Here is a 23829-nt window from a genome sequence, read left to right as displayed (position 1 = left end):
GACTACTGTACGTACTCTGATTGATTTTAGTATTAAATCAGACTTTTCTAGCTCAGCACTATATATACAGACTACAGTAGTAAAATATAAGGCCAAGCCATTACAGAGCCCAGTGTTTCTTGTTTATTAGTATTTTAATGAGACTATCCTAGCTTGGCACTATACAGTAGCGACTACAATCTAAGGCCAAGCCATCTGATCTCTGTGTTTCTTGTACCTTTAGTATTAAATCAGACTTTTCTAGCTCAGCACTATCCATACTACAGTAGTAAAATATAAGGCCAAGCCATTACAGAGCCCAGTGTTTCTTCTTTATTAGTATTTTAATGAGACTATCCTAGCTTGGCACTATACAGTAGTGACTACAATCTAAGGCCAAGCCATCTGATCTCTGTGTTTCTTGTACCTTTAGTATTAAATCAGACTTTTCTAGCTCAGCACTATCCATACTACAGTAGTAAAATATAAGGCCAAGCCATTACAGAGCCCAGTGTTTCTTGTTTATTAGTATTTTAATGAGACTATCCTAGCTTGGCACTATACAGTAGTGACTACAATCTAAGGCCAAGCCATCTGATCTCTGTGTTTCTTGTACCTTTAGTATTCAATCAGACTTTTAATACTAAATGACATTATAACAATCTAAGGCCAAGCCATTCAATCTCTGTGTTTCTTGTATCTTAGTATGTAATAAGACTATCCTCGACATATACAACTCTTAGGCCAAGCCAAGCTGTATCCATTGTTTCTTGTACAAAGATTTTTTTACAGGTAGTTAATTTTAGGCCTGGAAATAGATGTGGATATATTTCTGGTTTTGTAATTTTTAAAAATTACAAGAATCATCATCATATTGTCTCTATTCAGCAATTTGAAAAGATTTTGCTCACAGAAGATTTATTTCTATATATACCAGTGCAAATTCTTAAACAATTTTATCATTTTATCCTCATGATGAAGTCAGGGAGGGGATTAAAACATTCTGTTCTCACAAACAATAATGATTTTCTCTTAATATTCAAGGGAGATAATAATATACATGCAGTACACCTTGGTTACGACTCTGTTTTCTGTTGCTAGGTATCCACAGATGGGGGACTCCACACCCACCCACTCCGGTACCGCAAATGCTTCGGAGTATGATTACCTCATCAAATTCCTGGCTCTAGGTAAGTTGGTGACGGGGAATATTGTAATATAATATACGGTGTTGTCGCTAGGTAAGTTAGTGACGGGGAATATTGTATTATAATATATGGGATGGTCGCGATCGGATGGCGGTGGTAACACGTTTGTCTTTCAACTATCAGGGATTTTCCTACAATAGAAACAGGATCTGTTAAAATGACCCATTCCCCTAAAAAAAATCCCAAATTGCCAGGTACTCCGGTTTCCTCCCAAAGTAAGACCCCTCACGCACTTCCATCCGGGCCAACAAGTGTGATTGATATAAGTTAATATAACTTGTTTTGCAATTGTTGTAAAATAAATAAATTTACATTTAGAAAAAAAGAATGGAATATTGCAATTTAACAAAGCAGGTGAGTTATTGTATATAATATCTGGCAGAGAGTGACATGTTGATAGTCTGCATGTAAATGTCAAATGTTAAATTCACCATTGGTGACCAGTTGTTGGCCTCTAAGGCGCCTGTATGGCCACTAAATAATTGTGTAAATTTGCGATTTGGTTAATCTTTCAAAAGTTGCAGTCAATGCTAAAACGACGTACACAAGCAAAAAATTTACAGTAAGATGTTATACTGAACTAAAGAATTAAAACATTTTTTAGCAAATTAAGACTAACTTTTCCATGGTTCCTAGATTTTAAGACTTGTAGCCAAATAGGCCACCTGTTAAAAGTATCCATTTTGAGCCCTGTTTAGCACGTACGAATTATATAGTTGTGATTTCATAAGTGCTATTTGACGTCATGCTCTTGAACATGAAATCACATTATAGTCTATGTAAAAAAAACAACTTAGTATTAAAAGTCATATAAGCGTATATGAATAAAAATAACATTTATCTAGCATTGTGTTAGCTTAAGAAATGAATAAAAATATAAACTTTTATTTAGAATTGTTACTTGGTTTAAAAAAAATGAATAAAAATATAAACTTTTATTTAAGGTCCTTAGTTACAAGACAGACATAAGTTCTGTAAAGTTTTCATTGTGATGAAGAGTACAAATGTTGTTTTACATATTGGAGGAAAACCATAATGTGCCGTCAGTGGGGAAACAACTAACCAAATTAACAGACATGGCATCGTCTGCCGTCATGAATTCCATTATTTCTAGTGGAAATAATCCTAAACAAACCTGGACAGTTCCTCCGTTAGTTAAAACAATAAGATTAATTTTACTAATTACCTAATTGGTTTTGCCCTGAGAACCATTTGCCACACAAACCAAGGCTGCACCCTAAGGATTAACAATTGACGTAAAAACTCTGTAATTATGGGGCTTTTCGCTTTGTGACGACCAATAATGAGTATTGACGCAGCGACACACAAAACGGTCGTTAATGGACGGTGACAGAAATAGAAAAGTAAGTGATTTTCATCCTGTGGAGTTTTTCATTAACCCTGACAGCATCACAGGAAAGACCTTGGTAAAAGGCAGCTCAGTGGTCATTTATCTACTGACCAAACTGACCACACTGATCATGACCACATTGACCATTGACACTGACAGCATCACAGGAAAGACATTGGTAAAAGGCTCAGTGGTCATTTATCTACTGACCATACTGACCAGACTGTATGGCCATCAACAGTCCGGATTCGTCACGAAATAGAATGTGATCAGTCAACAATATGGCGGCAGTGTTAACACCCCCAGTATGTAATATAGTGTGTTGTGAATTGATCTCTGTATTGTTTTCTTTTTTCAACAGAAAACGGTAAAAAAAATGAATTATACTTCAGAATATAAAAAAATGGGATAAAAACAGTTACACTGTACTGTGTGAAGAAAAACTATATACGGTAGTCCGTCCCATACCAAATTAAAAATGCATTTATCAAGTGACCACAAATATTGAAATGCAAGATTAATTATTCTCTCATCAAAATGCCACCTAGAGTAAAATACAAATTTATGTCATAGTAAAGTCTACATTAAAGTTTGAAATGGTTGAAAATTGAGGATAAGGATCTTCAGTAATAAACATGTACATGTATTTGGTAATCATACTTTAGAATAGTCGAGTCAAAATACCATTGAGGGAAACACAACTACACATCAATCTGATTATAAAGCATCCAAAGCTTTAAAGAGATTGTTTAAGAGATCTGAAAATTAAATAATGAAATAAACAAATTGAAATAACTTTTACAAAAATAAGCAAATCCTAATGTCATTCATGGAAACACAGCATTATATCATGATGATAGCCCTATACATACTAGATTTCAAACAAGTCGATTGACAATGTAGGGGATCCCAGGACAAACGCTATTATACAACAGCTAGTGTTTGAATGTAAGGTTGGCCCGATGCTATAGAAAACCTGGTCGGTCTATGTAAAATTTCTATGTGTTGGCCCAGTCGACTATGAAAAGTTTGAGTCCTGACATATACAATATGATTCATGTAAACAACATTCCTATATTTTCTGACAAACTATCATATGAAATCAGAGCTTACAATCAAGATGTTTTTTCCCCGAGAACAGTGCGTTATTGGTGTCCAACATTTGAGCGAGTATGAACTGGAAGATACTCATTTCAACAAGATGTTTACAAAATGGGTCTGTGGAAGAATGACTTGGGCTGTTAGTGAGGATTTCAATTTTCTGTAGACCAATTGTCTAAGAAATTTTCATATATTCTTTCATACACTGAGACATTATACAATAATACTCCTATCTAATATATGTTGACGAGCGTATTAAAGTCTATATGAAATAGTTTTGATTGCATTCTGTGGTCTTAAAAAAAATTAAGTGAAAATCTTTTCAAATTTTTTCTTGCAAATTAAAGTTAATTGAAATGGAAATGTGTGGTATCTGTTAAACATTTCTATAAATGTGATAAACATATCAAATCTGATGATTATTGATGGAAATTATGTTGCTTGTTATAATCAAACCCTAAAAAGGAAAGGACTAAATTTAATATTGATGTTCGGATGTGGAGTTTTGAGAGAAATATTTTCATTATCTTAAATCCCAGACATGTTTTGAACTAACAAGTTTATCAGTGTTTTGACTGATGAGTCTGTTGGGTCAGGACTTTAGACATTAAGTTTAATTCGAAAATAAAACTTACAAATGCCTCTATATGCTAATCAATCTTTCAGTGTATACTTATGCTTCCTGGTGACGCAAAAGCCGCAGACTCAAAAAAAGACAAAACATGATTTTAAAAGCTATTGACATTTAAATGTACTCATACTTCTATATGCTGATCAATCTTTCAGTGTATTTAACTTTTGTTTTCCAGCTGCAGACTCAAAAAAAGATTAACAAAGTAATCTATATTTAAATGTACTCATACTTTGCAGGTGATTCGGGGGTGGGGAAAACAAGCTTTCTATACCAATACACAGATCAACAGTTCAATTCTAGATTTATATCGACTGTCGGCATCGACTTCCGAGAGAAACGTGTTGTAAGTAAACTTCAACAGTTAAATTCTAGATTTATATCGACTGTCGGCATCGACTTCCGAGAGAAAAGTGTTGTTAGTAAACTTTAACAGTTCTTACTTTAGTTAACAATCGTCATTGACTTTGCATTAAGAGAAAACAGATTTGTGAATTAGCCTGTACAGTTGTATAATTGAGTTGAATTCTCAGTTGAATTATTGCCTTTGATTTACTGAGAGAAGCAAATCTTTAAATAGATTGAGTACTGAAGATATCATATATTTAAAAACTAGATTTATATCGACTTTCAGGAGGAGTAGAATTTTTTTTCCTTTACAAAATTGGTTCTTAATCAAATGTGTGAGCTAATTTTCAAGCATTATAGAGTTACCTCCCTTCCACAGCCAGATTGTATAGATGGGATGATCATTTTGTCTGGAACGATTGTGTTAAGGAACTGAAGAAACTGTGACACAACACTACATGTGTATATACAACTTACCTTTCATTCAAGGTCATTCTTTCCAACTCAAGGTCATGCTTCCAATCTCAAGGTCATGCTACTCAGATTAACGTCATACCTTCAAACTGTTTGTGTAGGAGATTACAAATATTCAAATATTTGCCTTTATTATGGAGCTCCCTTTGACCAATTTACACTTGATAACTTCTATATATTCACTGTTATTTCTCAATGGTTTCCTAATGATAAGAACTGTTACAGTGAAAATATTATACTGATAACTTGTGCTCAAATATAGAGTGAAAATCCAGGAATGCCTTACAGGAATCCCCACCAGGAATCCCCCTACCAGGAATCCCCCAAACAGGAATCCCCCACCAGCAATCCCCCCACCAGGAATCACCCAAACAGGAATCACCCACCAGGAATCACCCACCAGGAATCCCCCCACCAGGAATCCCCCAAACAGGAATCCCCCACCAGGAATCCCCCCACCAGGAATCCCCCAAACAGGAATCCCCCACCAGGAATCCCCCCACCAGGAATCCCCCCACCAGGAATCCCCCACCAGGAATCCCCCCACCAGGAATCTCCCTCCAGAAATCCCCCAAACAGGAATCCCCAACCAGGAATCTCCTTCCAGGAATCCCCCACCAGGAATCCCCCAAACAGGAATCCCCCTCCAGGAATCCCCACTCCAGGAATCCCCCAAACAGGAATCCCCACTCCAGGAATCCCCCACCAGGAATCCCCCTCCAGGAATCCCCTTCCAGAAATCCCCCAAACAGGAATCCCCCACCAGGAATCCCCACTCCAGGAATCCCCTTCCAGGAATCACCTTCCAGGAATCCCCACTCCAGGAATCCCCACTCCAGGAATCCCCTTCCAGGAATCCCCCAAACAGGAATCCCCACTCCAGGAATCCCCACTCCAGGAATCCCCTTCCAGGAATCCCCTTCCAGGAATCCCCTGCCAGGAATCCCCTTCCATAAAGAGGGATGGAAAATATGCATCATATCACTGTCTGTGATTTATAATGTTAAAGAATAGTGACAGCTTGTCAGTAATAATCCAGTGACTGGTCAGTAATAATCCGGCCACTGGTCAGTAATAATCCAGTCACTGGTCAGTATGTAATAATCAAGCGACTGGTCAGTAATAATCTAATGACTGGTCAGTAATAATCCAGTCACTGGTCATTAATAATTCAGTGACTGGTCAGTAATAATCCAGCGACTGGTCAGTAATAATCCAGTCGATGGTCAGTAATAATCCGGCCACTGGTCAGTGCAGCCTTACGTTTATTTGTATGATGTATGTAATGCTTACTGACAGTATAAAAACCTTGTAATTACAGGTCCACAGGATACCGGGTGTTGACGGGTCGATTGGGCGGAGTCAGCGCGTCCACCTACAGCTGTGGGACACGGCCGGGCAGGAAAGGTACAAAAACGCCCTTCTCTTTACTACATATGATATTGTGCAGTGATGGCCGTGTCTGTTTGACGCAGTGTTCAACTCAGTCAAAAACTTCCTCTCTTAACTAGAATGTTGACATAATATTGTACAGTGATGGCCGCGTCTGTTCGACGCAGTGAACTCGGTCAAAAACTTCCTCTCTTAACTAGAATGTTGACATAATATTGTACAGTGATGGCCGTGTCTGTTTGACGCAGTGTTCAACTCAGTCAAAAACTTCCTCTCTTAACTAGAATGTTGACATAATATTGTACAGTGATGGCCGCGTCTGTTCGACGCAGTGAACTCGGTCAAAAACTTCCTCTCTTAACTAGAATGTTGACATAATATTGTACAGTGATGGCCGTGTCTGTTTGACGCAGTGAACTCGGTCAAAAACTTCCTCTCTTAACTAGAATGTTGACATAATATTGTACAGTGATGGCCGTGTCTGTTTGACGCAGTGAACTCGGTCAAAAACTTCCTCTCTTAACTAGAATGTTGACATAATATTGTACAGTGATGGCCGTGTCTGTTTGACGCAGTGAACTCGGTCAAAAACTTCCTCTCTTAACTAGAATGTTGACATAATATTGTACAGTGATGACCGTGTCTGTTTGACGCAGTGAACTCGGTCAAAAACTTCCTCTCTTAACTAGAATGTTGACATAATATTGTACAGTGATGGCTGTGTCTGTTTGACGCAGTGAACTCGGTCAAAAACTTCCTCTCTTAACTAGAATGTTGACATAATATTGTACAGTGATGGCCGTGTCTGTTTCCATTGACTGCTCTTACTGAGGAAGAAGCATGTGGGGAGATTTGAAGTTACGAGAGAGTTTAAACAGTGGGTACTGAGGAAGGAAGCATGGTTGGGGAGATGGAAGTTACTAGAGGTCTAACACGGGTACTGAGGAAGGAAGCATGGTTGGGGAGATGGAAGTTACTAGAGGTCTAACACGGGTACTGAGGAAGGAAGCATGGTTGGGGAGATGAAGTTACTAGAGGTCTTACACGGGTACTGAGGAAGGAAGCATGGTTGGGGAGATGGAAGTTACTAGAGGTCTAACACGGGTACTGAGGAAGGAAGCATGGTTGGGGAGGAAGTTACTAGAGGTCTAACACGGGTACTGAGGAAGGAAGCATGGTTGGGGAGGGATGAAAAGTTTACTAGAGGTCTAACACGGGTACTGAGGAAGGAAGCATGGTTGGGGAGATGGAAGTTACTAGAGGTCTAACACGGGTACTGAGGAAGGAAGCATGGTTGGGGAGATGGAAGTTACTAGAGGTCTAACACGGGTACTGAGGAAGGAAAAGAGAGTACCTGTAAAAATCCACGTGGTCAGACAGGTGTCACAATCCTCATACCTTTTAATGTCTGATCGAGGAATCAAACCCTGGTTACCAAGATTAAAGACAATTTGTATGTCATATACCACCTGACTACTTTGCCACCAATTACTGCCATCACATTTGAATCTTAAAACTCTCTCAGAATTACTTATTAAAATTATTTTTGTGTCACATACCATTTGAACACCCTCTGACCAATTACTTCCATCACAACTAAACCTTAATTGTCTCCAAATTATTTTAAAATATTTCTGTTACTTTTTACCAGCATATGAAAGTTTTGACACATGTGAATAAGTATTTCAAAAATTTCAAAGTTAAATCTGAAGAGACAAATATCAAAAATTAGATTATCCACAAAAATTCCTTCTTTACCAGATTCCGGAGCTTGACAACAGCATTTTTCCGAGATGCGATGGGCTTCCTTCTCCTGTTTGACCTGACGAGCGAGACGTCTTTCACCAACATTCGTAACTGGCTGTCTCAGTTACAAACTCACGCCTACTGTGAGAACCCAGATATAGTGTTGTGTGGAAATAAAGCTGATCTGGAGGATCAGAGAACAGTGTCGGAGGAAAGAGCTCGAGAAACTGCTGAAAAGTTTGGGTAATTTTAATTTGAAAATTTAAACATTGGTTCATAGAAATCATTTGAGCTGTTAACGATACATTGATGCATTAATATTGTCAGTCTGACGACGATGATGATGATGATGATGATGATGATGACTATTGATCATCATCATCATCATCATCAATAAAAACAAATCACATTGTTATCTGTATCACCATGCAGTTGTGAAAAATGGGATGTAAGTCATGTAAAAATTCAAAGTTTAATACAGTGCAACTTCCGAAAACGGAACACCTCTGAATACCGAACGAATTGACATTGTACGCAATTGGTCCTTCTTTATTATAGTATTAAAAAACTTCCAAATACCGATCCCTCTGAATTCCGAACACCGGACTGATTTTGTGTCTGGTTCCCGTTAAAATATACCAAAAATTACTTCTGAAAACCGGCCTTACCTGAGCGATTATGACACAAGGTCAGGCCAGTCAACCGTGAAACAACACCTGTGACGGGTATTGTGTGAAGCCTTATTGTCTCGGGACCTACGTAGGTGATTTGTACAGGTATCCAATACAGAGCAACCCGCTTATTTGCATACCCCTTTTTCCACGACAAAATATGCAAATAACCGGAGTATTCGTATAGGCGGAGTTGGGTTTTTGCCCCTCTTATACATTTTGTAGATCGTCAGGTCGGTACTCAAAATGGGCGCTTTATGATTGTTTACGTTATTTGCATTAAAAATATATTTAAAAAAACAACATTATTTAAAATATAAGAGTAAATACGAAATACATGGGTTGTTATTCTTTGTAAATGTACAAATATTTGCATACACTTCATCGTTTACTACTTGTCACTCCGAGTCTCTGGGTCCGATACTATTGGTCATACGCGCGTGGGTTGGCACTACGATGTACAATGTCATCGTTTCAATTAACATTCATTATCGTCTCGAGATGCGTTGTGTTCCTGCTATGAGTATATTAGTTGTTTGATCATAGATGATGAACTGCTGAAGCAATAGACTGTCTTAAATGACCGTGACATGTTATTGTCGTTTGGGTTTGTTTTGGAAAATGGCGCACACACACAAAGAGTTGTCGTTCATTACACATATGCCCCCACAATGCAACGCGCCTAGTAAACAATCATGGCGATCGCAACCTGCCTCAGCGAGTGTTTAAGTGCACAGAACACAGGTTTGGATCGATGCTATAATAAATAAACAAATCTCATCAAAAGATGAGGCATATAAATATTTTATTCAGTAATTCTTCTGCACATTGCTACTGATATGGTCTAAATAATAACAATGTCGATATCAATGCATCGAACGTAACCTGTAATGACGAAGTGTGAACCAATGATAAGATAACGTTGTACATCGTGTCGAATCAATATGTAAGTTAAAACACATTTCATAAAACTTTTATTACGGGAAAATCACAAAAATACCCTAAAATCAATTGAAATTTTTCGATTTTTTGGAATTTTTATATGCATATAAGCGGGAGTCAGTGTTTTAGTCGATGCAAATACACGGGTTTAATGTATATATCCCAAGGGGGCATTATGACGGATGGCCTAGTGTATAATCAACACGACAATTATGAAACAATGTCACACTTCATTGAAGCGCGTCGGTTCGTTTATCTTCTCAATGCAAGTAGAGCTAGAAGCCTGAGTTTCGCATTTAATTTAAATGAGGCCCAAAGGGGGTTGTTTTCGTAAATGAAACCTGTGATGTTTTTTTAGACAACAGCGATGTCGGAAATACGACCAGTATCATCTGATCAATTGTAATTGATATTGAAACAAAACATCTTCACACCCTTTAATATTAGTCGATATGTAAAATATTCCGTATTGGACTATCGGCCCCATCCACATGACGGAAGCTTCACCGGATGTAACAAAATGTAGGTCGATCGTAAAGTGTAGTTGTACATGTGAAAATACTGTTAAAAACTATAGTTATAGTCATTTGCCTTTCTTATATATTCTGCAATATATACATTGATTAACTTTCATAATATGCATATTATTCAGACAAACCAAATATTGTCTACGTGTGTACGTGCCGGTTTGTAATCAGGTGCATTCTAATAAAACATCGTCCGACCAATTATATCCGGAATTCGACCGGTCATCGATCAACTTCTCCAAACCGAACCCTCTGTAAACCGAACAAATAGTCATGTCCCACGCATGTTTGGTTTATAGAGGTTCCACTGTATAAAAAAAAGTAACATCACTTGTGAAAAAAACAGATATACGATGTCCTCAACATAAAACTAGTGTATCATACATCAACCTTTATGGCTTTTGTTAATTTCTTGCTTTTTGTCAAATTTACTCTTTACTGATGACTTTTATTTAATGTTTAACCTTATATTACGATACCAATGTAGCTCGACTTCAAATTGTGATACGATACATCATCATCGGAGATCCACGGTTGATTGCACGCTACGCTACACTTATCAAAGCAAATCGTAGCATAGTGCAAATATTAGCACATATCCAAATTTTAACAGTTTAGGACATTCATGAATTGGTGTGGCTAAATTGGTTTATATAGAAAGTATACAATTAGCACAATTATGATTTAGCACAATGCTTCTAGCACAAAAAGTGCTAAAATAACCTCTTAAAATGTACATTTACAGTATGCCCAGATAATTACATACTTTTGTTTCAGTTTCTAGATTTATGCAAATACAAAAAAAAAAATAGAAAAAAAATCAAATTTTTAGAAGTAATAATGATAAATGGTGATTTTTTTTTTTTTTTTCGTAAAAATTCGATTTTTTGATAAACTTTTTAACATCCCTGCAGGCTTCCATATTTCGAGACGAGTGCTGCAACGGGCCAGAATGTTGCCAAGTCGATGGAGTGTTTACTAGATATGGTGATGACAAGGATGGAACAGTGTATAGACAAGTCACAACTACCGGGTGCTCGTAACGGCCACGGACGACACGGGAAGTACGAAATGGACGAGGCTGGAGAGGGGGGAGGCTGTGCATGTTAACATGTAATAGTATTGTGTGCCATTAGGACCTCATCAATCGGTACAAAAATAGCCTTCTCTCATCTATAGTCAAAAAGTTTCCTAAACCTGGGGACTCTTGGATGTTGAGGACCAAGGGTTAATGGGTAAATTTATAGATTTACGAAGATCAAGATTTAAGTTTCAGTAATGGTGATGTTGGAGTACGGGACCACTGAACATGACAGGGTGGCTGGATTTCTAAACTGAAGGCAATATTGATTTTCTTTAATTTTTTAAACAGAATGTGAGAACTATTGATGAGTTTTAATGGCATAAAAGTAGGCTGTATGTTAAAAAACAGAGTGAATATCCAAAATGTGGAACTCTTTCTAACAAGTGATTTATTACTGTTAGATCCAGAATGGTTGTTTTGGGGCCGCGGTGGCCGAGTGGTTAAGGTGTCCCCACACTTTAACACTAGCCCTCCACCTCTGGGTTGCGAGTTCTAAACCTACGTGGAGCAGTTGCCAGGTACTGACCGTAGGCCGGTGGTTTTTCTCTGGGTACTCCGGCTTTCCTCCACCTTCAAAACCTGGCACGTCCGTAATTGACCCTGGCTGTTAATAGGACGTTAAACAAAAACAAACCAAACAAACCAAAGTTTTGGATACATGTAAGGATTGATTCTTGGAATGTTGTAATGTGTTTCTGCCATTGATGTGAATCTGCAATTAATTTCAAAGTGTTCAATTACAGAGATGTTTAATATAAAAATTTCTATTTTTTCTTGTAAATGTAAATATACATTGATCACCTGTGGAAGGTACGTTTGGGTTGATGTAAGTTTTGATATTAAAAAAGCTTGTGTGATTCTACTGTTAAATAAGAAGGTTGTGAACAAGTGATTAATGGTACGTTTTATATTGTTAAGTTTCTTCCTTCCGTGATTTTTCATTGATTGTGAATTTCTCTGTGACAGAGATCAACCTGTCAGACTCACTGGTGTTCGATGTATCATCAATATGATAAAATTATTTTATTGTTTTCTATCGTCTGTTTTCTATATTAGCATAATTGTTATATATTTATATATTGTTTCATAAATAATCATGGACAGTTAATGATATAGCTTGTTTTATAATTGTTTATTTTCTGATATCTATTGTATGTTTCGAAAAAGATATCTATACAGCTTGTTTTGAAAAGAACATGATTAGTTAATGATATCTATAGCTTGTTTCAAACATGCTGATTACCCAATATCTATAACCTGTTTCATAAATGGTTATAAGATATGTACAACTTGCTTCATAAATGATCATGAACATGCAGTTAAGGGTATTATTTAATATCTATAGTCTGTTTCCTAAATAGTCAAAAATACACCTATACAGCTTGTTTGTAAAGATCATGAATAATTGGATATCTATAGCTTGTTTCAAAAATGTATCTTTCATTTATAGGTCGTTTTTTTATGGTAGAAAGAAGATATGTATACAGATTGTAAAGATCATGAACAGTAAATGATATCTATAGATTGTTTCAAAAATGCTCATAACTTGTTATATATCAACTGCCTCATCAAATGTAAGAAAACGATATATACAGCTTGCTTCTTTAATAACTGATAATGAACAGTTAACAATATCTATCTTTTTTTTTTATTATCTCAAGGATATAGTCTGTTTCATCAATGGTCATAAAAATGAAATCTACAGCATGATTTGTAAATTATCATGAACAGTTAAAGATATATATAGCACATGGCCTTGTTTGATTTATGTTTATTATGTGACATAATTTCTGATTCATAAACTGATGATGATATCTATAATCTGTAACAACTTTATATATAGTATATTTCTAATATATTCTAATTTAATGAGTGTTTGTATGGATGTTTTTGAGAATGAGTAACCAGAAGTATATTGGTGTTTGGATTCATTTTACTCTGTAAAAATACAGAAACCTTTTGGTGCCATTTTAAGGTCACAAAGACACATATTCTTTCCCTTTCCAAAAAGAAAATCTTTAGAACTGATACATTGGACAAATCGACAGAATGTTGTGTCTTTGTCCTTGAATATTGTAATTATGCTTCAAAATTTTCTAGCTTCAAAAAAATGGATGAAAAATTAAATTCGACAACTTTTGACACTCCACCTGAATTTATTCCTGAAATATCAAAGGGGAGGTCACGCTCTTGTCAAAAAATATAAATATCAAAGGGGAGGTCACTCTCTTGTCAAAAAATATAAATATCAAAGGGGAGGTCACTCTCTTGTCAAAAAATATAAATATAGAGTGGTACCAGAGTTCAGTCACTCATATATGGCGAAATTTATTCTTTAAAACATTTATTACAATATGTTAGTGAGTTATATATATATTAATATATATTTGTACCTCAGTGTGAAAGGCTGAAATGTTTGTTTCTATATCAAATTTACTTATAAATATTCAAATCATTCCTGAAAAATATAATTTACAGATGTCTATTTCTACAGAAGGGAATATTTTAACAGTTTAAAACTTGTTTCATATTTTCCAAAGAGCTTGTTTATTTTTCTTTATTATAAAAAAATACAAGGGGGGTAAATGTCATATTCTGAAGCCTTTTAGGGTAATATGATTCAGATTAAAAACTCATCAAAATGTTTTTAATCAAAAATAAATTATTTCCATAATGTTGTTCATACTGTCAATACATTGCATACATTTAAATTGATGAGAAATTTTGTTTCCTATGATAGAATTATCTCCCCTCATCTGTATTATTTAAATAATTAATCATTAAATCTAGACTGCTGTAGATTCATAGTTACAGATGATCTATATACGACTCATGGTGTTCTTCTGTCCGTCCACACTTTCATTTCCAGAGATTATGTCAAAATCCAGAAATATAGGTCAAGGTCACTCTTAAAAAAGAGCATGGCTATAGTTAGTTTGTTTTGAAATGTATCATGTTATCAATAAATACACTTTGGTAAATCCACAAAAATTTGAACAATTAAAACCACATGCAAAAAGGAATTTTTTCAGTATTCTGACCAGAAATTGCATTCTATAGATAATAAGCATGGATTGTGTGTATGATGAATTTGTGTATTTAGTAAATATTCTAATCAATATAATAACATCAAAAACATTGTGGGGCAGATGTTGTTCTGCTCTGACAAAGTGCAGATTTAAAATCTATTTTTTTCAAAATTTTGGCAACTCACTCCTTTGAACTTTTTTTTTTTCACCAAAAAGACTTTTTTTTGTTTTATCACTGTTAAATATTACAACTCCTGTTAACATCATTGGTTCTGATTGTTTTTCATCACAATTTCTTTTAATATCACAGTATCTGTTAATATCACAGTATCTGTTAATATCAGTTTCTGATTATATCACAGTTTCTGATGATATCACAGTTTCTGATAATGTTGATATTATTATTTCTATGAAGATAATTTGTATATCACTTAAGATGTGTTTCTTTATGAAAATTAACAACACTAAATGTTTCTGAATATTTTAATATTCTTAATGAAATACCATTTTCTTACAAATTTCCATTATTTATATACATATATCCTTTGTGATTTTTTTTACAATCAAACTATGAAATCCAGTAGGTTTTATCTACAATATCAACACGTTACTTGAGGTTGTATGCTACCTTACTGCAACATGGAAAATTAAGACTTTGCTGTATTCATGTGCAAAAGAGTTCCGCTATTAAAAAGAGTCAAATGTTTTATTAAACAAAAATTCTCATTGTCAAATGACACTTTTGATGTTACACAAGAAAATATGTCTATTGTAAAATTCTTATGTAGTAATTGTTAATAATTTACAAATGCAGAAAAAATCAATAATTAATGTACAGGTAGCATACATCCTTAAACTGTAGGTTTTCTTTGTTTATTGTTATATTGTTAAATTCCATTACATATTTGTTCCACTGTTAGAATCTCTTTTAAGACTAAACATTTAAACATTTATGTATTTTCCTGCCAAAGCTTCCATAACTTTCAATACTTCAACTTCCTGTAGTTTAGATTGTGGCTAAGTCACACCTACCAGACAAGCTAGCTATGTTTGTAGGATGTTTTATTTGCTCATTTTACCAACAACTGCCAAATTGTATGTGTTAGTACCAAAGTAATGTCAAGTGTGTCTCATAATTTATAGAGTTATGGCCCTTGTTAATTGTGTGTATATTTTTCTGGTTATAAATGTCACCGGAAATGACAGAATTTTGTGCTGGAGTTCCCGTTTGATAAACATGTTATGAAATCCTTATTGAGTTTTAGTTTTCCCTTTCTATAAATACAGAGCAAGGCCCCCTTTGTAATATATTTTTACGGAGGTTTGGCCTCGGATAATGAACTACAGATTTCTATCAATATTCTTCCATGCTGCTTTCCTATAACATGTATGAGAAACAAGATATCACACTGGTGATATATATTGTTAAGATTGATGTGCATGCTCCTTCAGTCCGAGATTAGTGGATTATATAATTTATACAGTAATCCCGAGATTAGTGGATTATATAATTTATACAGTAATCCTGCTTGATAAAAGCATTTCTGTTGACTTAAATGTATGTCTTCATTCACATAACATTTTGTTAAAAGTTAAATAATTTTTGTTAAAAGTTAAGTTACTTTTTATTTGCAAGTTAAGTATTACAAAGTTTGATAAAGTATGATTTAAAGAATTATGTTGTGTTTAAACTAGATTATTTTTTTTTATTATTTTAACAAAAAAAATATTCTTTATCATGGATTGGTATCACAAAAACTTGTTCAGACTTGTCATCAAGCACTTCTAAGTTTCTTAGAGTACACTAGTTTTATGTGTTAAAGCTTCAATATTTAAGCTAATCCAAAGACAAATATTGAAATTAAGTAATCTGATTGGTTGTAAATATTAACCAATCATTGTTGCAGGAAATCATGTGAGGGGGTTTTGCAATCTGTACTATTTTTGATTGGTTATTAACACTGTATTGTTATTTTAATTTGTTGCAATAAATTGTTATAACTGCTGGGATGTTGACATATTCAATACACAGAGTAATCCATTTGTTTATTGAAGATTTGGTAATATTCCCATATTCATGACTTCCAAAATTGTGAATATTCATAACTTCCAAAATTTAGCATATTCATCATGACTTGCCAATATTTGCATATTCATGACATATTCAAATGCACAATGTAAATATATTATCATGTTATTCATAATGTGATTAATAAATAAGCGAAATAAATACAATTATTGTAATTTTTTATGTAAATCTTAATACAAATATATTATATAAATTTTCAATTTTTATTTTTTATTTCAAATAAAATTATTTCATATTAACTTTATTTGTTATCAACATACTTTTCCTAAAAACATATAAACATACACGTATAGATTATATTCCAATTATATTTCTCAAAATAATATGTACATTCTTGTTCACTTTGTATTTTAAATACGAAAGTTCTGCTCCTATACACACTCTAAACCATTGGAATATACCCGATAGAATTAAAGGGCTCGACAAGTTCATGTTACAAGTCATTATATTGAGTTCAGTGATAACAAGATTTATCATATGTACATGTACATGTATTACCATATTTAAGGGATAATGAACTCCCAGCCCTCTCCTCTGGTAAAAAATATTGACAGAAAGTTAGGAGGGTGCTTCTATAGAAAAGTAGACAGAGTTTCCTCTGGCCCTGACACCAGACATGATGTCAGGGGAACATGTCAAGGGGGGGGGGGGGGGGGGGGGGGGGGGGGGGGGGGGGGGGGGGGGGGCCTACACCACACCAGACATGATGTCAGGGGAACATGTCGGGGGGGGGGGGGGGGGGGGGGTGGGGTCTATCACTAAACCAGACATGAATTGTCAGGGGAAACATATGTCGGGGGGGGGGGGGGGGGGTCAAAATGGGGGACATGTCGGGGGGGTGGGGGCCGGGCCTACACCAGACATGATGTCAGGGGAACATGTCGGGGGGGGGGGGGGGCCCTACACCAGACATGATGTCAGGGGAACATGTCGGGGGGGGGGGGGGGGGGGGGGCCACACCAGACATGAGCAGGGGAACATGTCGGGGGGGGGGGGGGGGGGGGGCCTAACAGCATATGTCGGGGGGGGGGGGGGGGGGGGGGGGCCTACACTACACCAGACATGATGTGAGGGCACCATGTCAGGGTCCCTACACCAGACATGATGTCAGGGCACCATGTCGGGGTCCCTACACCAGACATGATGTGAGGGCACCATATCTGGCCCCCACACCAGACATGATGTCAGGGCACCATGTCGGGGTCCCTACACCAGACACAAAGTGTCAGAGCCGGAGGAAACTCCGGCTAAAAAGGGAGTGGCTTACTGTATTTTCTGTACAATGCGTTATCAGTTCTAAAGAAGACAAAGTCACGACCCAAAACCAAAAATGTTATTTTATTCCTTTACATCAGGGTATCAAAGTTATTCTGTAAGACCTGCCCAACATCAGTTATCAGCAACAAGGGTTGAGAATGTTAAGGTATAACGGAGTGGAACTCTTGGATTTTGAAAGTGACTTTGTCTCTGTTGCATACAATGTACAATATTACAGTTATAACCTTCTGAATAAAGTGTATTTATTTTTTAGATTGTTGTTTCTTTGTTTTTCGGATCTGACAATAAAACGGCTGCGAGTGTGTTATGTACAAATGTATATATCGTATACAGTGTGCTGTCTGTCCAACAAATTTTCTTAGAATTTACATTTGGATTGGTTTCGTGTAAATAATCGTTAGCAATTTCTTCAGGTTCAAATCTCAACACTAACATTCATGCCAAAATATGAACGGAATTCATCTGCAAGATCTATCTTGGAGTTTAAGAATCTCAAGAGTATTTAAAAACTGCATAATCTTCCATTCTCCATCTTTCCAAAATTAATAGATCCGTTTTATACAGTAAAGGGGAAAATACACTTTTAGTGGTTGAAATTCTATATCATACACTATTATATAATTTTTCTTTGTTTTCATGGTAAATGCTCAAATGTGATTGGTCGAAAAATTCTTTTCATTCTTTTATTAAAGAAATTCCGAGAATGGCGCGAAAAATGTGACGTCACAATACGACAATTGACGTTGTGTATTGATTTGAGAAAAAAAATCCCATTTAAAAACAAGTAAAATTGTACATAAAACATGTTTTAAATTAGAAAATCATTTTCAAAAATTAATTATAAGCGTTGATGTCAATTATTTTTTAGTTTCATCGGGGTATGAAACAAATTTTGTTTGCAAACTTCTGTAAGAATCCGCTACGGGGATTCATACAGTTTGCAAACAAAATTTGTTTCATACCCCGATGAAACTAAAAAAAGTACATCAATGCTTAAATGAATGAATATTTCCGCCACATGCTGAGCATAAACTGCAATAGCTTCTAAATAATAACAGGGCATCACAAAAATAAGTTTTAGCCCAAATCATCAGATGGTGGGTTATTTTAATCGCCCTGCGTCCATGGTCCATAAACAATCCTTGTTATCTCCATCTCTGGAAAAGTACTGGAGGGATACTCCGCAAACTTCATATGTAGGTTGCCTTTGTCCCTAGTTAAGCAATTTTGATTTTAGATCAGAAAAACAAAATGGCCAACAGGTAGCCATCTTCGATTTTGATTATTAGCCCACCATCATCAGATGGTGGGCTATTCAAATCGCCCTGCGTCCGTGGTCCGTCGTCCGTCCGTCCGTCCGTCCGTCCGTCCCTCCGTCCCCCGTCCGTCCGTATGTAGGTTCCCCTTGGTGCCTAGTTATGCATATTGCATTTTGGGACCGATCAGAAAACAACATGGCCGACAGGCAGCCATCTTGGATTTTGACAATTGAAGTTTGTTATCGCTATTTCTGAGAAAGTATTGAAGGGATCTTTCTCAAATTTCATATGTAGGTTCCCCTTGGTGCCTAGTTATGCATATTGCATTTTGGGTCCGATCGGAAAACAACATGGCCGACAGGCAGCCATCTTGGATTTTGACCATTGAAGTTTGTTATCGCTATTTCTGAGAAAGTACTGAAGGGATCTTTCTCAAATTTCATATGTAGGTTCCCCTTGGTGCCTAGTTATGCATATTGCATTTTGGGACCGATCGGAAAACAAGATGGCCGACAGGCAGCCATCTTGGATTTTGACCATTGAAGTTTGTTATCGCTATTTCTGAGAAAGTACTGAAGGGATCTTTCTCAAATTTCATATGTAGGTTCCCCTTGGTGCCTAGTTATGCATATTGCATGTTGGGACCGATCGAAAAACAAGATGGCCGACAGGCAGCCATCTTGGATTTTGACCATTGAAGTTTGTTATCGCTATTTCTGAGAAAGTACTGAAGGAATCTTTCTCAAATTTCATACGTAGGTTCCTCTTGGTGCCTAGTTATGCATATTGCATTTTGGGACCGATCAGAAAACAACATGGCCGACAGGCAGCCATCTTGGATTTTGACCATTGAAGTTTGTTATCGCTATTTCTGAGAAAGTACTGAAGGGATCTTTCTCAAATTTCATATGTAGGTTCCCCTTGGTGCCTAGTTATGCATATTGCATTTTGGGACCGATCGGAAAACAAGATGGCCGACAGGCAGCCATCTTGGATTTTGACCATTGAAGTTTGTTATCGCTATTTCTGAGAAAGTACAGAAGGGATCTTTCTCAAATTTCATATGTAGGTTCCCCTTGGTGCCTAGTTATGCATATTGCATGTTGGGACCAATCAGAAAACAAGATGGCCGACAGGCAGCCATCTTGGATTTTGACAATTGAAGTTTGTTATCGCTATTTCTGAAAAAGTACAGAAGGGAGCTTCTCAAATTTCATATGTAGGTTCCCCTTGGTGCCTATTTATGCATATTGCATTTTGAGACCAATCAGAAAACAAGATGGCCGACAGGCAGCCATCTTTGATTTTGACCATTGAAGTTTGTTATCGCTATTTCTGAGAAAGTACAGAAGGGATCTTTCTCAAATTTCATATGTAGCTTCCCCTTGGTGCCTAATTATGCATATTGCATTTTGGGACCGATCGGAAAACAAGATGGGCGACAGGCAGCCATCTTGGATTTTGACCATTGAAGTTTGTTATCGCTATTTCTGAGAAAGTACAGAAGGGATCTTCCTCAAATTTCATATGTAGGTTCCCCTTGGTGCGTAGTTATGCATATTGCATTTTGAGACCAATCAGAAAACAAGATGGCCGACAGGCAGCCATCTTTGATTTTGACCATTGAAGTTTGTTATCACTATTTTTGAGGAAGTACTGAAGGGATCATACTCAAATTTCAGATGTAGGTTCCCCTTGGTGCCTAGTTATGCATATTGCATTTTGAGACCAATCAGAAAACAACATGGCCGACAGGCAGCCATCTTGGATTTTGACAATTGAAGTTTGTTATCGCTATTTCTCAGAAAGTACTGAAGGAATCTTTCTCAAATTCCATATAAAGGTTCCCCTTGGTGCCTAAATCTTAAATTTCATATATAGGTTTCCCTTGTTTGAAAAGTACTAGAGGTTTCTTCTGAATTTACACAGACTAGTAAGACTTAGAAGAAGAGAAAAGTAGAGAAAAGATCAATCTGACATGGAACCTATGAAGAACATTCAATGGTGGGCGCCAAGATCCCTCTGGGATCTCTTGTTTAAGTTTGTTATCACTAATTTGAAAAGTTCTGGATAGATATTTCTCAAACTTCATATAAAGGTTTCCCTTGGTTGTGCCAACTCAATTTTGATTTTTGATCAGAAAAACAAAATGGCCCACAGGCAGCCATGTTGGATTTTGAGAATTGAAGATTATAGTTAGCAGTTTACATTAAAAGTTCATTTTTCTTTTGTCCTCAAAAATAGCGAAATTAATACATTAATCTTTACTGTATAATTTTGATCACAACCAAGAACCAGTGGCACAAACTCAATTATTTTTACGCTTACATGCTTTGTTAAAAATTTCACAACAGCTAATGGATGAGAACATTGATGTTTTTCTCAAGATTTGTTCACTGATGACAGAGACGGATATACAAGTCTCTGCTGATGAAATGAAAAAATGATTCGTATTTGATAATTTTATTTCCATTAAAATTCATATTATAAAACATTTTTAAAATTCACATACAGTATTGTATACCTATATTCCCTTTATTTATTTACATGGGGATAATTGTATAGACATTACATGATTAATATTGGAATATTCATACACATCCATTCTCATTCAAAACAACAACTGATATTAACAATATAGCAACTTGCTGTGACTTAAAGTGGTCAGAATTTTATTTTTTTAATCCAAAACTTGCATTCAGTTCTAGGATTTTTTTCATATTTTAATCAAATAAGTAAAAGTTAATATTACAAGAAAAAAAATTATTTTCCACTCAAATTAATTTATCAGAAAATTGATTTTGGGTTTTGACAAACAGTCAATCATTTGTAAAAAGAGGAGAAAATCACTAAAAAAAAACCAAAAAAACAACAGAAAATTAATTTGACTTATCAATGACATCAGATATTAATTATGTCACCAGTTCGGAGATGTGTTTAAACATAAAACATTTTTACAGTTAATAAAAACATTTTCTGCATACAATTTCATAAGAATGCAGATATATTAAAATATCTTAAATAAGTAAATATCACTTTAACAATTCAATACCAGCAGCAATCAGTTTTAAAAGATTTACACATTGGTGTCAATTTTAAATTTTCAGAATATTTTAAAATACATTTAATTATTAGTTTGAAAAATATTGTCAATACATATTTTGATACATTTCACTTAAATAAAAAAAAATGCTTGCTAGTAAAAGAAATTAAATCTCATATCTTCATATAAGCCCCTCCCATAATGTAAAAGTTTAGTACCGTATTTACCTTCATATAAGCCCCTCCCATAATGTAAAATTTAGTACTGTATTTACCTTCATATAAGCCCCTCCCAGAGTGTGTAAAAGTTCTGTATTAACGTTATGGGGGGGGCTTGTTTATGAACAACTTTAACCTTTCAATTTAAAATTGGTGATTCTTCAAAAATGGAGGAGAAGGAGGCTGGAGAAGAGGTGGGGGGGGGCGTATTTGCAGATAAATGAGGTAATCCAATCACAGACCACGAGACATTATTGTCAGTTATTTCACTCATCATTCTATGAACGCCATCATAGTTTTTTACATTGCCACATTCCCGTACATCAACATACATGTATATGAATAGGGGTAAAATACCAAGTAACTGAAATGCCGACAGGAAAATTTAAAAACTCGGACAAGACTTTTGTCTTTATCGATAAAAACTAGATTCAGTACCGGTATATCATTTCCCTGTTTACAATATTAAATATTTTTTATCTTAAATTGTAAAAGATGTTCATTATGCATTGTCAAATTCACCACTAAATTTGATAAAAAGATTTAATCCATAAAATCATAATCTTCAGTTTATCAATTTCCTGTTTACAGTATAATTAAAATCACCATACTAACACAGGTTACACTCTCAATAGTCCAGAATTGGAGGCTACAACAAAACAAAATTTGTTCAATCCTAGGGAAACATACTCTGAATCTTTATTTCCAAATTCCTATGAAAAAAAAATAAAAACCGTTTCTCAATCAAATTTGTAAATGTCACAAAAACCTGATAAAAATGCATTTACTAATAACGAAATGATCCACTTGACTTGTTTGGTAAAACTGAGACAAAATGTACCGGGAATAAAATTCTGATTTTAAAGCTCTTGATAAAATCTCGTGGTAAAATGAGTGTTTCACATTTACTGGAATAAAAACTAAAATTAGCTAAGGTTAGAGACTTTTACACCTCCTACCAGAAAGAGTTCCAAAAACAAAAACTCTGATAACATGCAAGCATATCATTCCCCAGACATTCTACTTCGGATATTTGACACAGTGGATTACCACCAGGCCTTCAGTTTTATGGTGACCAGCTGATTTAATACACATCCCATAACAAACATGATACAGCATTGTTGTCTACGTTACTTCGTCTAGTCTGCAGGCATCCAGAGTTACTCCCCCTTTCAGGAAGATGTCGGCTAAATGTATTGATGAGAGGACATCATCTATTTCTGGGTGATGGCTGTGTAACATCTAAAACAATTAAAATTTTTAAAATGTCTTTTTAAAACTCAGGACGATAAACCGATTCATTATTACTGAATAACAGGAATGGTTATTTGGATACAACAGACACCTCAATATCTTGAGATCTGTATATAAGGTAGGTTAGCTTTTGATTATTCTGTCAAAACCAAGTGAACAAATTACATCTTACAGATTATATACATATTTTGAATTACCTATATTG

At 35.6% G+C, this 23829-nt stretch overlaps 2 protein-coding genes across 5 annotated transcripts in view; one reads left to right on the top strand and one right to left on the bottom strand.

The window, feature by feature from the left end:
- Positions 1-11970, top strand: part of LOC117315567 (ras-related protein Rab-27A-like) — a 51972-nt gene extending 40002 nt beyond the window's left edge. For both annotated transcript variants that reach the window (XM_033869809.1, XM_033869810.1), the window contains 5 exons: positions 1081-1169; positions 4510-4616; positions 6414-6499; positions 8246-8473; positions 11285-11970. In XM_033869809.1, coding sequence (XP_033725700.1) covers positions 1091-1169; positions 4510-4616; positions 6414-6499; positions 8246-8473; positions 11285-11480 — 696 coding nt within the window. In that variant the 5' untranslated portion in view covers positions 1081-1090 and the 3' untranslated portion in view covers positions 11481-11970. The remainder of the gene's footprint in view (positions 1-1080; positions 1170-4509; positions 4617-6413; positions 6500-8245; positions 8474-11284) is intronic.
- Positions 11971-21169: 9199 nt separating this feature from the next.
- The window catches only part of LOC117314958 (germinal-center associated nuclear protein-like), a 32461-nt gene continuing 29801 nt past the window's right edge, over positions 21170-23829 (bottom strand). For 2 of the 3 annotated variants that reach the window (XM_033869069.1, XM_033869068.1), the window contains exon 8: positions 21170-23612. In XM_033869069.1, coding sequence (XP_033724960.1) covers positions 23496-23612 — 117 coding nt within the window. In that variant the 3' untranslated portion in view covers positions 21170-23495. The remainder of the gene's footprint in view (positions 23613-23829) is intronic. The other variant, XR_004529649.1, reaches the window with a different exon arrangement.

Source organism: Pecten maximus, chromosome 17, assembly GCF_902652985.1.
Source record: "Pecten maximus chromosome 17, xPecMax1.1, whole genome shotgun sequence".
In the NCBI taxonomy this organism is placed as follows: Eukaryota; Metazoa; Mollusca; class Bivalvia; order Pectinida; family Pectinidae; genus Pecten; species Pecten maximus.
The sequence above is the reverse complement of the archived record's forward strand: the minus strand, read 5'-3'. Positions and strand labels throughout refer to the sequence as shown.